Source organism: Scomber scombrus, chromosome 22 (assembly GCF_963691925.1).
Source record: "Scomber scombrus chromosome 22, fScoSco1.1, whole genome shotgun sequence".
In the NCBI taxonomy this organism is placed as follows: Eukaryota; Metazoa; Chordata; class Actinopteri; order Scombriformes; family Scombridae; genus Scomber; species Scomber scombrus.
In genome coordinates, this window is record NC_084991.1 from 1,963,276 (window position 1) to 1,978,758 (window position 15,483).

The 15,483-nt window shown below is 38.0% G+C and overlaps 2 protein-coding genes across 3 annotated transcripts; both read right to left on the reverse strand.

The window, feature by feature from the left end:
- Positions 1 to 242: 242 nt before the first annotated feature.
- On the reverse strand, positions 243 to 2,956 carry spx (spexin hormone). Its single transcript, XM_062444191.1, has 6 exons — positions 2,951 to 2,956; positions 2,430 to 2,513; positions 2,198 to 2,255; positions 2,016 to 2,078; positions 1,560 to 1,646; positions 243 to 307 (listed from the first exon to the last, which is right to left on the reverse strand). Exons 1-6 carry the CDS (start codon positions 2,954 to 2,956, stop codon positions 243 to 245), a joined length of 363 nt encoding a protein of 120 aa, XP_062300175.1.
- Positions 2,957 to 7,356: 4,400 nt separating this feature from the next.
- On the reverse strand, positions 7,357 to 15,228 carry golt1ba (golgi transport 1Ba). Of its 2 annotated transcripts, XM_062443859.1 has the most exons (6): positions 15,089 to 15,228; positions 12,950 to 13,041; positions 12,130 to 12,308; positions 11,034 to 11,115; positions 10,493 to 10,527; positions 7,357 to 9,239 (listed from the first exon to the last, which is right to left on the reverse strand). In XM_062443859.1, the coding sequence occupies exons 1-5, from the start codon at positions 15,111 to 15,113 to the stop codon at positions 10,519 to 10,521; spliced, it is 387 nt and encodes a 128-aa protein (XP_062299843.1). In that variant the 5' UTR covers positions 15,114 to 15,228; the 3' UTR covers positions 7,357 to 9,239; positions 10,493 to 10,518. The 2 variants fall into 2 exon arrangements, with proteins under 2 accessions (XP_062299843.1, XP_062299842.1); XM_062443858.1 differs by lacking the exon at positions 10,493 to 10,527.
- Positions 15,229 to 15,483: the final 255 nt, after the last annotated feature.

Consider the following 15,483-nt stretch of genomic DNA (forward strand, 5'->3'; position numbering starts at 1 on the left):
GTGTTTAAACAAGAAACTGCTATGTAACAGAATGCTGAGCTGTAAAATGTCCTTTCATTGGAACTAAAGGTAAATCTGTGTCAGCTTAGAGCTTCAGACAGTGTCACACCAGTGTTGCTATGAATTCAAACTCTTTATTAAAACATCACATTTCAAACATACTCATAGAATTCATATTTACAAAACAGCTGTTGGTCTTCCTCACACAGAACTCTGGCAGCTTTACAAAGGTATGACATTTATCAGAAGTATTCTCTCTTCCACACCGGCAGCTCCTGGAAATACACCTCGTCTGGATTTTCATCAGCTGGATGAGAGAGAGAGAGAGATTAACAGCAGAAGAGTAAAATAAAGGTCTTGAGAAAACTCGACTATCAACTTTCATCAGGAAATATGGCTAAAATCAAAGAGTTTTCAGATTTGAGAACAACAATAAAAGTTTTTAGACACCTATTGGGTGCAACAACACTTCAAATTCAAAGGACTATTAGGTTTGCAGTATAGCACCAGCTGAATAATGTATACCATTTATGATTTTAATAATTTGACATTGATGATCTCTTGTTATTTCTATACCTAAACTATAACAGTTACTTTGAATTTAATCCCTAAAATACCTTAAAAGTCATGGAAAGATCCTTAAATTTAAGTGTATGTTCACCTACGTGTTCAAATGGGTGTAATGGATGGTTAGAGTGCAGGATTATAACACTACCGCCATGCCACGAAAATAAACTGTGTAAACTACAGCTGATGATGATGATGATGATGATGATGTGATGGTGATGAAGATGATGACAAGAGTGTAATTTCTATAAAATCCTTTTTTTTTTAGTTCCCTTCACTTTCCAGTTCACTGAAATCTCTCTTAGCAGTGTTCTCTTACTGTCCAGCTGCCAAAATCCAGATGTGAGACAAGAGGAGTTCACCTGTGAGCTCAAAGCAGTAAGCTTTAAGGAAATAGTAAATGGACTGTACTTATATAGCACTTTTCTAGTCTTTTTGACCACTCAAAGCTCTTTTACACTACATGCCACATTCACCCATTCACACACATTCATACACCATTGGCGCAGCCATCAGGAGCAATTTGGGGTTAAGTATCTTGCCCAAGGACACATCAACATGTGGACTTGAGGAGGCGGGAATTGAACTGCCGATATTCCAATTACGGGATGACCGCTCTACCTCCTGAGTCTCAGCTGCCCCAATAGTGAGTTTAATGACAATTTGTTTGCCCTGGATTTAGCCTGTCAGGTTACATTCATGCTGCTCTAACACTGAAGGTTGTTAAAGCTGTGGCAGCCTGGAAAAGAAGAACTGCAACACTATTCAGGGCTAAGAAAAAAAGAAAGAACTGCTGCCTCTTCTGCATGATTTTCAGGTAAAAAAAATAAACAGAGAAAAAGATGATTGTATTTGTATTATGATTAACAGTTAATATTCTACATAAAACAAATGAAGCTCATGTTTAGATGAAATAATATAATAATAATAATAATAATAAAACAGCTAAATTGATACAAATCTCCTGTTTCTGACCCAGCTGCTGCTCTCACCTCCCTCTCTGGCCTGCTGCAGGAAGTTGAGCAGGACGGCGGCTGCCTGGTCCACGCTCAGCTTCTCTGTGTTCTGACTGCGGGTCTCTGTGAGGGAACACACACCAAACACTGCATTCATTTACACCGTTCACTCCTGCTGCTCCACCTCAACCCAAAACCATTTTATCCAATATCCATAAAATAACAAGGCAGCTGCTGTTTGTACTGACATGAAATAATCAACATTGAACCATGTTGGGAGATTATGTTGTAAAAGTAAGTGTCCAGTATATAAATTAAAATACAGCAGCTGAGTATGATGGATTATATGCAGTGGGACTCAGTTATGTCATGCAGTCATATCTTATTATATCCTATTAAACAGATTGCTGTGTTTTATGATGTTTAGTCCAATTAAGTCATCCAAAAACAATCAATTCTGATTCTGCTTTTGAACTCAGTAAAACTTTGTACCTAAGTGTAATGTGTCATACACGTCTCCTTCTTTTCGGTCCTCTGAGATGAACCTGCGTCCCTCTGTAAGTGCACACAATTCAAACCCAGCACTCATTATTCCCTCTGAGAAAGCATCTGTGTTTGTTCAGCCATAATATCAGTTACTGTGCGTGGAATGGATGTGATCAGTGGGTACGTACGGGTGCCTTTGAGGTAGAGCATAGCCTGCGGGGTCCAGTTTCTCCTTTGGAAAGAGCCCTATTAGTATGAAACAAAGAGGACAGTTTTTGGTCTAATTCAAAAGTGTTTTTGCTGTTTGTTCTGTTTTGTTCTTCCATAACACTTAATTCAGACTGTTTTTAACACTTGCTCAAATTATTAGTGAAAGTTTCACTGTTGGTAGTTTTATTAAAAGAAGGAAACCAGCCTTACCTTCGGTGCGCTCCACGATTGTGTGACAAACGTTGCCAGTAGTAGAAGTGTGAGAACATAAGCTAATGTGATGGTCTTCAAACCCTGTGGGAGTCAAAGTAAGATACGAGGATCAACATTTTAATTCAAAAATCACACAGCAGCATCATTCTGAAAGCAAAAATCCGACACGTGGTGCGTAAATTACGCATTACGCACGGGATGCGTGCACCAAGAGGAATTTCACTGAACCACAAACTAAACGTTGAAACTAAAATAAAATAATATGACTGAACCTCGCTTAGAAAAAAACAACAACATGTTTTACAGCAGCAGCCAAACGATTCCTCCATGAAAAGCCCGAAAATGTTGATGTACACATGAAAACTCCAAGTGTGGTGTTTTAGTAAAGCAGTCCAGGTGAAAATGCATTTAATTACATTTGACTATTTTTAACACCACGTCTAGAAACAGGTCAAATAAATAAAACAGATTGTTCCACCTAATGAAAGGAAAGTTAATGTTGTGTGTATTGTACTTACTTTCATGGTGACAGAGATGGTGTGGGCTCGCTGTGCAGTGGCTCCGTGTCAGACACCAGCAGAGTGAAAGGTTCAGGGTAATTGCTGGAGGTGTCCCCTCTCCCTTGTATTTATATCCTCCGGGGCGGGGAACCCTCTGTGATCCGCTCCTTCATGATGCAAGCAGCGATAGGGCACGCCACTTTGATGAAACGGGGGCGGTTATCAGAGTGAACGAACGAGCCACCGATCAATTCTCCTCCTCCTCCTCCTCCTTCACTCCTTGAAGGAATGCGGTACACTGTAAATAGTTTTGAATTAAAACAGCTTCCATAAGCAGTTCCAGCTCCTCCAGCAGCTGTAGTTTTTCAAAATAACTCATGTGGAGCCCTCAGGCAGTTAATGTGAAATCTGCTTTTCTGGCTGATGTTGTCACTGTCAAGTAGGAGCAGTAATATTTCCCCCTGTGTAGGAATATTGATATGTTTGCAGCTTGCTCACTGAAGCAGAACACGGATGGATGAGTGGTGGATTTTATGAATCCAAAGGCCACTCTTCCAGTAATGAAAAGAATTATCCAAAGCCTGCAGGCTTTTACTGCAGCATTCACTCATATCATTAACTATCAGGGCAGCTACCTGGACACAGACTCTACAATGTGCAGTTATTTATTCATATTATTATTCGTTATTACTTATTACAGTTATATATAAATGATACCTTCGGAACATTGTGCTTCTTTATGGGTTTATATGCTGTTTCTAAGAGCTCTAAAGTTCTGGTGGATGAATACTGAATTCCTGATGGGCTGACAGAAGAAGAAGAAGAAGAAGAAGAAGTCAAATCTTCACATACTGAGTCTAAACATGACTCTCTACACCCAATTCTGAGGTGCAGAGATGTGCTCTTGGCTGTAAGTCTTTATGCATTGAGGATACATTATCACATATCTTGTTTGCAAGATAAAAATAAAACAAGGACAAGCATATAAAAAAACAGTTTTCATGCAAGAGCCATAACTGCTCTAAATGCTCAGAAAACCTGATTTTTGTACAATCGCAATAATATTTCATATGTTCAATAATAAAAAATTGTGCAATAATGACAGCAGAATGTGGAATGTCATGTGCGTTTTCTGTGTTTCACTGTTCTTTTAGTTTAGTACTATATATGTATGTATTTATTTATATAGTTTTATATATATACTTATACTTTTATAAGCACTTTTTAAACTTTAACTTATGGCACCAATAAGAACAGCTTTCAATTTCATTGTACATGTACAATGATAATAAAGACTATTCTATTCTATTCATTGGAGGAAATGGGGCAGGCTGCATCCAACAATTTTGATCGCTTTCCTAAAACAACAATTTTAATAGCCTGCCCATTTAATTCAGTGATTATCAGACGTGTGGAGGAGACAACAGAAGGCTGGGTTTTTTCACACATATCTGTGTCTGTCTTTTTAATCAGTAAATTGTCTTTGAGGAGAGACTGTCTGAAAGTATGCAGAGTTATCCCCATGTATATGATTTTTGGACTTTGAGTAGCCATTTAGAACCTCTACAATAGATAGACGTAGTTGGACAATACTTCATTAGAGCGGCTGTGTGTCAGGAGGTACAGTGGGGAGGGTAGGCAGTTTGATTCCCGGCTCGACTCCAGTCCACGTGTCAATGTGTCCATGGCCAAGATACTTAACCCCAAATTGCTCCTGATGGCTGCTCCAATGGTGTGTGAATGTTAGTTTCCTCCTGATGAGCAGGTTGGCCCCCCTGTCATCAGTGTATGAATGTGTGTGAGTGGTCAAAAAGACTAGAAAAGTTCTATATAAGTACAGTCCATTTACTATTCATGCAAACTAGCTCCTTTAAAGGATACCCCAGCTTTATTGTTGCATTCATGCCATGTGGGAGTTATCATAATACCAGTTACCAACGTGTAGAGTTCAGCTAAACATCCAGGATGAAATTTCAAGTCAGAAACTCAGATTTATGTGAAAGCTTATATATCTGAGTTAATGCCATTAATATTTACATGTGTGAAAAGGCACACAAACGTGGATGCTTCACATCAGTTGAAGTTCCAAAAAATTAAATTAAAATGTAATTGATATAGTACAATATTACCATGGCACAATATTTTTTTAAACTTACACAACCGATCGTACAACCATCTTGGAACGCTTGCAGGTTGTAGCATACAGTAGTTCCCATGATTGGAGTGCAGCAAGCAATCTTCTGAACACTGTGGATATTCATGGCAAGTTTTTAGGCCGTCCTTTGTGTAGCATGAACATTTGCTCCCAATAAACCTGTTAAATTTTGAGATTCCGTGTTTACTACTGGAAAGTTCGGTCTGATGGTAGCGCTGGAGAAAAGGTCAGGGGCGTCACCAAAACCATTCATCCACCGATAACCACTGATTATCAAATAGTATAGTAACTGGCTGGAAGTTGAGCATTCAGATGGTGTTCAGTTGGGTTGAGATCTGATGACGGTGAAGGCCATAACATATGATTCACATCATTTTCATCCTGTCAAACCATTTCAGTGACCTTCTGCCTGGAAGCATCTACCTACATTCATTATGTTTCTCCACTTCTCCAATGGGCCGACTGTTTGATTGACATTGCTTCTATAGGCTCACCCGTACTTAATATGTTATAATTGATTTTTAGTGTATTAAAAGTTACTCTAAAATTCCACGGATGGAGCTTCACATAAACCTATATAGTGTGTCTGGATATCATCAAACATCTGACTTGCAGTGCGTGTAAAGAGTCAGTGAAACAACAGAAATGAATGAGCACAAGCAACATGGATGGCAGATACAAAGCTTACTTTCATAGTATATTTACAAAAGTGCTATACAGCAAAAACATTGTCATTTCACAGGTAACTTAGGTTGTCTCTATGCTCTGAACACAAAAATCCACAGTTGAAGAATTCATGTGTTGAGCTCCTGGGTCGTGGTGGCTGATGCGATGAAGATGAAGGATTCTTTCTCAAAGACACACAAGGAGGATATGAGAGGTTGAAGATGTAAAAGATGAACACAGGTTTAAGGGACACTGCTTAGTGGATGAAGTATTGAAGAAAGGACTCTGAAAGCATCCAAAGGGACTCTCTCTGGGTAATAAGATCTAATAAAACAAATTTATGTACTGTACAAAAATGAGCTGCTCCCATTCTGTGATGGTGCAGCAGCTCCACATTTTACAGCTTGATAGTGTTACAGGCTTGGAAAGAGTTTATTGTTCTTACTCGCATACTTCTTATTTAACTGCTCTAAATAAAAGACATACTATCTGAATTCTTCAATTGAGATGTTTTCCACTTTAAAACATGACCATAGCAACTTTTTTTTTTTTACACGTTTTAACACATTAAAAGGATAAAGTTTATTACAGCTTGGGTCTTCTTTTTATAGTTTTAGCCTTAAGACCCACGTTGAAATACACTATCCTTTAAAAACAAGTGGTGCACACTTTATACTGCCAACCTTTATCAGAAATACCATACCATACCATAAATGTTTAGATTGGTTTCCTATCTTGCAGGCAGCCATTGGTTTCAGTTCATTTCAATACGCTATGAAATTCAACTTGCATAGAATTAAAATGTTGCTGCTCATATATCAAATGCACTACAGTGAACATTAAGTTTGTTCTGTCATTAAGATTTGTCTTCTGAACAGCATTTAAATTGAAGCCCAGAAGACAAAACAGGAAGAGAAATGGATAATTGGCTTCCTGTATTGCTAAGGTTGATACTTAGCAGATTCTTATCTCAAATGTCAAGAGTTTTGCTGAATACATTAACAACAAACAACAGTTTTCCAAATAAAGCTGATTATCCTTTAAAATGTTTGCATTGCAGTGCTAATGCACTTTTTTCTTTCAACAAAAGTAACTAAAAGTTATAAATGTCCTGAAGACTGAAAGACAGTTCCTATTGGTCACATGACCATTGGTTTGCAGGTAGTAGTCCAAAATAGATGATGTTATTTTATTCACCTTTATTTAACCATGTAAAGACAAAAGACTGAAGTAGAAATCTGGCCAAGACTGACCTAAGACGTCTCTTGAATAAACTTTTGTTGTTCTCCGTTAGCTACCAAGCTTGGTGCGCTATTGAAACAGGCTACTGCCATGTTACTAGTGAGAAAGAATATTACCAGTTAGCTTGCGAGCTACAGTAGTTCACTAATTAGCCCTGCTAGTTTTCATGTTATCAAACTTCTAGCACCACCTCATATTTTGTGAAGATGTACAGAAGAGTTAGCTGTGTCATTCTTCAGTGTGAGCAGGCATTAACTCAAAAATGTATAGGAAGAACACAATTTAAAAAAAATGTAGCATAGTTGCTAAAACAGCCATTCATTGAAAACATGTCATTCAGGTTGCTTTTCAGTCTTGTAACACCTCTAATCACTGTTTGTCTGTAGTGTGTGTGCCTTTAAAGTCAAATAAATACATCTACATTTTTAAAAATGACCAGATCCCTCCATGAAAACATGATTTCCTTTCTATGGTGACACATTGCAGTGCTAATTACTTTTTTCTTTAAACAAAAGAAACTAAAAGTTCAAAATGGTAAATACTGCTTATATATATATATGTATATATGATTTGCTCTAAGATAGGAAAACTTTGATTTAAATCAGATGATACATAAACAAGATTAGGAATCTGAGCAGACCTTTACTTGACAGTTTTCGATTGCCTACTTATCACACATTTATAAGTTAGCTTTGGCAGCAAAAATGATTAGTGATAGATAAGATACAAGCAACATGTTTTAAAGGCTCTGCAAGTTTCTTAGTTTTCAAATAATATGTGAAACCAATAGTTTGCTGGAAGATAGGAATAAATCAGTAAGGTCAGAGCAGTATTTAAACAGCTAAAGTTTCAACTGACTTCTACAAATTTCAGGGGAGTCATTGTGATGAGCTAAACTCCATGTAGGGTCAAAATAAAACAGTCTAAATCTTTAAAGTAGACTTCACCTTGGGCGAATTTTCACATGTGAATTCCTTCTGAAGGAACGGACAGTCGAACAGTCTCACTGATCCACGAAAGAGTGGAGACAATGGAGAAAAAAATGTCTCTTGAGTTAACTGATCGTGTTAGCATCCTAGTTAGCGACTGAGCTACTTAGCTAGCTAAGTGACAGTTAGAAAACCAGCTAGTTAGAGAACTTTAGTGACTAACAAGTGCTGGCACATTTTTGGATGAATAGAAGTTTGCCAGCTAGTCCTGCTAGTAGTCATCAAGCTTCTACCACCAGTGAGCTTGAGTTAACTGTGTTGCGTTAGTTTCCAAGTTAGCTAGCAAAGTGACAGTTAGCAAACCAGCTAGCTAGAGAGCTTTAGTGACTAACAAGTGCTGGCACATTTTGGGATGAATAGAAGTTTGCGAGCTAGTCCTGCTAGTAGTCGTCAAGCTTCTACGACCAGCAATGACTTATCAATGAATTTTACTATTTCACTTTCTTTTGTAACAATGTCTTAATACGAAGAACACACAGTTAGTAGTTATTTGGGCACAACATCGTAATAAATACCAGCATGATCCAAAATACCTCCAGATACATGAAGTCAAGCACTGATAATTTAAAAAATAATTTATACCGAAGTACTAATTTAGCCAACCGTAAACAGAAATGACAAGTAACAAAGGGAAAATTTTACAATAGCCACAATTGGTATTCAAATAGCTGCAAGACAGAAAGAAACTAGGAGTCACAGAGTAACTGCAGAGAGACACAATGCTGGACTTAACAGCCTTCGTCCAAATAAAGTTAAAGCACAGGCACAAAAATATGAAGACATATGGCAAGCTGTCGGTCCACTTCTCATCCTTACAGAGGGTCGTTATTTTCGGTTTGCTCCACAGAGTAAGAAAGCCACGTAGATTATAGAGTCTATGATGCTTTTGCGGGAGGGGGAGTCTTCCATCCTCCATTTTCATGCAAGATGCACTTAATGGTGAAGGGATCAATAGAATTTGAAATATTTATTGTTGTGACCTTAGTAACTCCATCCTTTTGTAACAGACTGGTGGTACAACGCTCTGATGAGCCTTTGATTTCTGGTGCAGACCAGTGAAATTACAGACAAACAGAGCAGTCTTTGCCTGCTGGAAGGGGGGGGGGGGGGTCTGAATATGTAACCTTAGCTGCTTAAAGTCAGCCTGATGTGAGACTGTGTCGCTTTATAAAACTGCTGTATTCAAACAGCCTTCTCTGGGTACAAAAAGTCAGTGTTATACCATGGTGTTGCTCTCGCCCACTTTGTCCACATACTGCAAAGAAATCAGAGAAAGTGTGTTAAGTGTTTTTCATAATCTGACAAACAGACCTGTGAGCTTTAATGAGATACAGTGTTAGTGGGAATTAACCCAATGGATGCATTGTTTGACCACTATCATTAATCGTTTATGGAGTGCATGCATGACTTAAGGGGACACACCACAGATGAACAGGACACACTGAATTACTCACTATTTTACCGACTTTGTGCAAATTTGTACATAAATTGAGAACTGGTTTATTGCTAATTATATGTGAGAGTCTGGGGGATGCAGTACTGCAGGGTCACTGGGACTAAATGGCAGCAAAGCAGAGTGCCAGGGCTCTGTGGTCATATGACCGACAGGTGTAGCTAACCTAGCAATATAAGCATTCTAACCTGTTAGCATGTTTACTACCAGCTGACCACTGAAGACTGTCAGCTGTTGTTACATTATCATCTCACAGTAGCTGTTTTTTTCGTATCACAATGTGTACATTTCAGCTGGAAATGATTATGGAAAATTACATTTTCATCTTTTTATTGTTTTGCCAAAGCTAGCAGGGCTACTCAAAAGTAGCGTACTGACACCTTCAGCTCCAAAAGACAGTTCCTATTGGTCCTATGATCCTTGCTTTGCAGGTAGTAGTCCAAAATGGAGGAGGTTATTTTATTAACCTTTATTTAACCATGAAAAGTCAAGACTGAAGTAAAAAGTCTGGCCAAGACTGACCTAAGACGTTTCTTGAATAAACTTGTGTTTGTCTGTTGAAACAGGCTACTGCCATGTTACTAGTGAGAAAGAATATTACCAGTTAGCTTGCCAGTTACAGCAGTTCGCTAAATAGCCCTGCTAGTTTTCATGTTTCTTCTAGCACTGCCTTGTATTATGTGAAGATGCATAAGAATTTGCTGTGTCACTCTTCAGTGTGAGCAGGCATTAACTCAAAAATGTATAGGAAGAACACAATTTATAAAAAAAATGTACAGATGCGAAAACAGCCATTAATTGAAAACATAATGTGTCTTCATAGTTACTTTTTAAGCTTGTTTTATAGTTTGTTACAGAAAAAAAAGTGTGTCTCTAATCACTGTTTGTCCATGCTGTGTGCCTTTAAAGTCAAATAAATCAATCTACATTTTAAAAAATGACCAGATCCCTAAATTAAAATATATTATTTTATTTTCTATGGTGAGCCATATTCTTAATATTATAAAGCGTGTTATACATGTAAGCATGCAAGGGGAAAATCGGCAGTGACTGACCACGACTGCTGATTGTCCTCAGAGCCTTACGAAGGCTTTAATAAAAATAAAATAAAAAAAAGACAGAGAGACATTCACCTCAAAAACAAAGCTTCTTACACAACAGCATGGAAGGAGCATGTTCATTAGCCACAAAACTAACTTAGTGTCTGTTAACTTGTTTCTCTGAATAACACAGTGACAGTCCTCATTGAATTTCAGACTGGAGGTTAAAACTCAGATAACCGTGACATCACTTCATTTCCATATTTTTCTTATTGGAGTTGAACAAGCTTCTATTCTCAGCTTTTGTGTCTGTGGATGAATCTCTTCAGTAAGTGTGTTTCCGGGCAGTGACCCACAGGATTACCTGACAGCATTGATTTAATAGAGGGGGCTGTGTGATGTGCAGGAGCTGAGCTGACATCTGATTGGGGGCAATTTGGTTAATCTGCTGTGGTTGAACTGTTTGAATGGGGTGATTAATGAACAAGAAAAGGAGCCATGCTGCGTGTAAACATAGCAGAGCTGCTAGGTTGATGCAGCGCTCGGTGATACTCACTCCACTTATGAAGGGAAGGTTTAGGATGGAGCCGAGCACAGGTATTCTCCTGATGAAGCCTATTACAACAGGGAAGAAACCCCTGGATGTGACGAAAGAGAGAGAGAAAGGAAACAGCGTCATTCTCATGTACAAAATAGTAACCATATATCAATCAATCAATCAAACTTTGTTTATATAGCAGAGATTAGGATTTATCATACAAATCAAAACTAAGAGAGAATAAGAATACCATTTAGAGTAAGAACTAGGTTCAAATAGATTTTTTTTTAAAAACAACGTTTTATCAAAGCTAGACTAAAAACTAGGTTAATAAAGAGAAAAAAACAAAAACAAACAGAGAAATACTAAAAAACAAAAAACAAAAAACAAAATAAAGAATACAATACAATACAATTTTAAAAGACTATCAACCATTCTTAATCAAAAGCTAGGCTGAACAGGTAGGAGGTAAATTAACATGGATAGTAATATAACATTTCATAAAGGGTACTCCAGTGATTTAGTACTGCTCTTACATTAAGCTGGGAGACTTTTAAGAGTAAAAAAATGTAGGCAGCAAGGCCAAGATATCCTGAATTTAAGTACTGTTTGTATCAAGCTCCAAAACCCTGGATTCTACAAGTCCCATAATTCCATTGCATCACTTTATTGAACCCTCCACACCACATAAATCATAAAGCAGACTGGCAGGCCTTTGTTATACATTTGAAGTCTCTCTCAGAGGTAACCTTGATGACATCATCAGTAATTTTCTCAAACTGTAATTAGCTCACTCAGCCACAGAGCACTTTATACTTTAAATAGCTTTTTTCACTAGTGAATAGATTTTAACATGTAGAATTGGTGGAATGCATCTTTAAATGGAAATGTAAGTCTATACAGTCATAAATGGAATATTTAATAAGCACTTTTCAAACTTATAGTGTTTTTTTCATTGTAGCTCAAGTGATGGAGGATGACCTGAATGCAAATAACAAGGTCATGCGAGGTCATTTTGACTAACAGGGTTACCATGGAGACACTGCTCATGCCCTTCAAAGCTAAAGCCTTGTAATAGGACAGAGTGTTGTTTCTCCGCTTTGCATCCACTCACCTGAACAAGAGGAAGAAGCCGTAGATCTCCAACACGACTCCGATGATTGGCCAGCCGATCAGCACCACGAACACGCCCCCCAGGAAGAATCCGGTGGCCTTCATCTTGTGCTTCTGGAAGAAGAAGCGGAAGGTCCTCTCCAGCCCGATGACGAAGGCCAGACCGGCGACGAACAGGATCTAAAGAAAATCAGGAAAGTTTTAAGGCAGGGGTAGGCAAATAGCGGCCCGTGGGCCAAATTCGGCCCTGCAGCAAAACTATTTGGCCCATTCTGATGTTAAAGTTTTGACGTCAGAATGGGCCAAATAGTTTTGATCACTTTTTCACAAATCTACAAATGACGAAATAAAACAAGGCTCGTGTAAATCTAATCTGTTACATCTAATCCTACCCCCACACCAGCAGAGACATTAAAACTGTCATATTATCTTAAGTCCAATAAACCTTCCAGAAATTAAAGTTTAATACGAGAATTCAACAACTTTTGGCAGTAGAAGAGAAATGCTGTGTTGATGCTATTTTTAAATCTGTTTTATTCTTAAATAAATGAAAAGAAAGAAACATAGAAACCTAAATGACTTTTTATCTTTATTTGTTAATTAATCAAATGTTGTGACGCAAGCCACGAAAGCAGATTCTAAAGGGAAAATCCACTTCTCACTTCTTTGGAGAGTCATGGCATTTCTCAATCTCCCATTCCACACATGTGAATAAGTGTCATATCAGTGTTGACAGCAGCCAACATGGAGGACAGAGCGTTGCACCTGCACATTTCTCAGCATCACAGATAACATCAGTACAATGGAGCAGAAACACTCACGTTCCCGATAGCAAGGAGCGCTTTGTCAAAGAACAGGATCATCCCGAAGAAGAGGAAAAACACGCCGAAGCCCGTTAATCCCATGCCGATCTCTGTGAGGACACACACACACACATATACACAGACACCAGCTGATGAATGATCAGCTAAGTTGCTCAGAAGATAAAACATATATCACATTTTTCTCTTAGCTCCACCTAGATTCTCTGATATAAACACTTGCTGTGCAGTGTACTAGTCAGTCTTCATTATTCCCTGTCAGTGGGATTTAGGAATGTGAGAGCAGCTTTTTAGTATCAATCATTGAAGTGAAGTAACAATACATGAAACACAAGTGGAGGTGGACTTGAGACTCATTTTTTCATTGCTGCTTATAGACATAAGAAGAATTTCTGATATTGTAAAGTGAGGAGTTCCAGCTGTTCATTCAGTTATTGTTTAACTAGCCGCTGAGTAGGTGTGCTTATTTACTTTAGAATGAATATGCTTACTTTATATCTTGGCTTATCTAACCAATAGCATGTGGGCTGTGTTGCCTGGTGTGGTGACAGTATTCAATGTAAACCGTACATAACTTTATGCTTCATTCCTGATCATACTGCTGTGCCTACTCGACATACCTAACTAGAATCTATCAAAATCAGTTCCTAAGACATGTGTAATGTTTCAGTTTTCCCTCAGGTGTTTGTCAGGTAATGCCACAATCTATTTTTTTACCTTGAGAAATATTTGAGAAATAGATGTCACAACTAGGAAGCTGTGATAAATCAGATCTCCCGCTAGTATTTTAGGCATTTAGATCCACAGATATTATCACAGATTCCATTCATGTGATCTTTGGTACATTGCACAGACAACTAGGTCTGGGTATCGTTTAAAAACTGACGATACCAGTACCAATCCAAGTACCATTAAAGTGATACGGATACCAACTGAGTACTTTATTAGATACCCATTACACATTTAGTGCTCTGTCTTTTATCTGGTGTAACAGGCGTGTAGTGTAGACACACTTTTGAGCGTTTAGGTGGCATCTTGGCTGCTGAACTGTTAAGTGCCCTAACTCAAATTCACCACGACTTCACCACCACAGACGGGTTGTAGCTGATGTGGCAGTGGGCCAATCACATGTCGCATTAAATCGAAGAACATTTGTACCGATTGGTTGTGAGCAAGTCCATACAAGTATTCATATTTTCTAGCTCTGGATGCAAAAAGGATCGATTGCAGGTATCGTTTGATGGGAGATGTTTTGGTACTATTTGGTATCAATGTATTTCAGTTGATACCTTAAAAGGTATTGAGTACCCATACCCAGCCCTACTTATTACAGATGTTATTCTGTCTGATATATCTCTGGTACATTACACAGACATTCCAACTGTATTTCATATCTTGAATTTTGGTGTTTGAATTTCACCTTTGTTTGTGAGTGAGTGTGCTTTGCTTAATTTTTTTTTTTTTTACATGAATCAGAGCAATTAAGAGTATAATTTTTCCAAATATTGTACATTTGTGTTGTCTTTGTCAATCTGTGATGACTACAACACATAATAAATAATTAAATTAAACACTATAACTTCAGATACATGGTTTTTCCTAGTAAAATACTGCAGTTATATCGAGTCATTTATATTCATATTTCAATGTGAATTATTCAGTAGTGGTTAAATAAGACAAGTATCAGAATCAAATCTTTCCTGTTGTTTTCTCTCATAAACAGTGACAGAGACTCAGTCCTGCATGTCTTCATTATTACTGAACTAGCAATCAGGACTTCAAATGGAGACTTTGTTCATAAATAGCCAATTAATACAAAATAAACAAGTAAACAAACAAACAAACAAAGGAAGCACGGTGATACTGGACATGGATATTTTACACAGCTTTCATATGAACTACGTTTTTCACTCTATATTTCAAGCTAGCTCGAAGCTTTTGTAGTAAGTGAGGTTAATTATAGCTTCAATGTGTTACTGAGTGATACTTTCAGCAGTAACAGTTAGCTGTTAGCTGCTATTTCCTCGTTAGTGACATGCCATGAGACTAAAATAAAGGCTAACTTTCTTAGCTCTGAATGCTAACAGGTAATGAGCCAGCTGCTGGTATACAGCAGCTTAAAGCTACACACTGTCTTACTTTGAGAGTCCGTTAGAGAAATCATCTTGGCGCCGACTCAACGGGTGATGATAATGGAGAAACAGAGAGAAGAGTATGTTAGCTGTACAGGTGCTCATCTAAGGAGAATGTCTATGACAGCTGCCACTGCAGCAACAGCCACGTCTTCCGGAAACACACCTTCTCTCGATTTCATCTTCCGGAACAGCGCCGTGTCGCATTCAACGGCGCACGTTTAAAACCATGTGTTTTTAATTGTTATAATGAATATTCTTGTCGTCTGCAATAAAGGGCATATATAACATATATACTCTGTTTGTATCACATACTTACTCAAATGCATGTGACAAAAATATGTACTAAAGAGGAGGAACATTTTGACTTTCGAGAGGTACTATCATCATACACTCAACATG

Coding starts and splice junctions, on each gene's coding strand:
- spx (XM_062444191.1), bottom strand. Junction 2,079..2,197: donor GCTCTACCTCAAAGGCACCC/GTACGTACCCAC, acceptor GTGCACTTACAG/AGGGACGCAGGTTCATCTCA. Junction 1,647..2,015: donor GTATGACACATTACACTTAG/GTACAAAGTTTT, acceptor GTTCCCTCACAG/AGACCCGCAGTCAGAACACA.
- golt1ba (XM_062443858.1), bottom strand. CDS start 15,113: ATGATTTCTCTAACGGACTCTCAAA. Junction 11,116..12,129: donor GGCTTCTTCCTCTTGTTCAG/GTGAGTGGATGC, acceptor CGTCACATCCAG/GGGTTTCTTCCCTGTTGTAA. Junction 9,240..11,033: donor ACCTTCCCTTCATAAGTGGA/GTGAGTATCACC, acceptor ATTTCTTTGCAG/TATGTGGACAAAGTGGGCGA.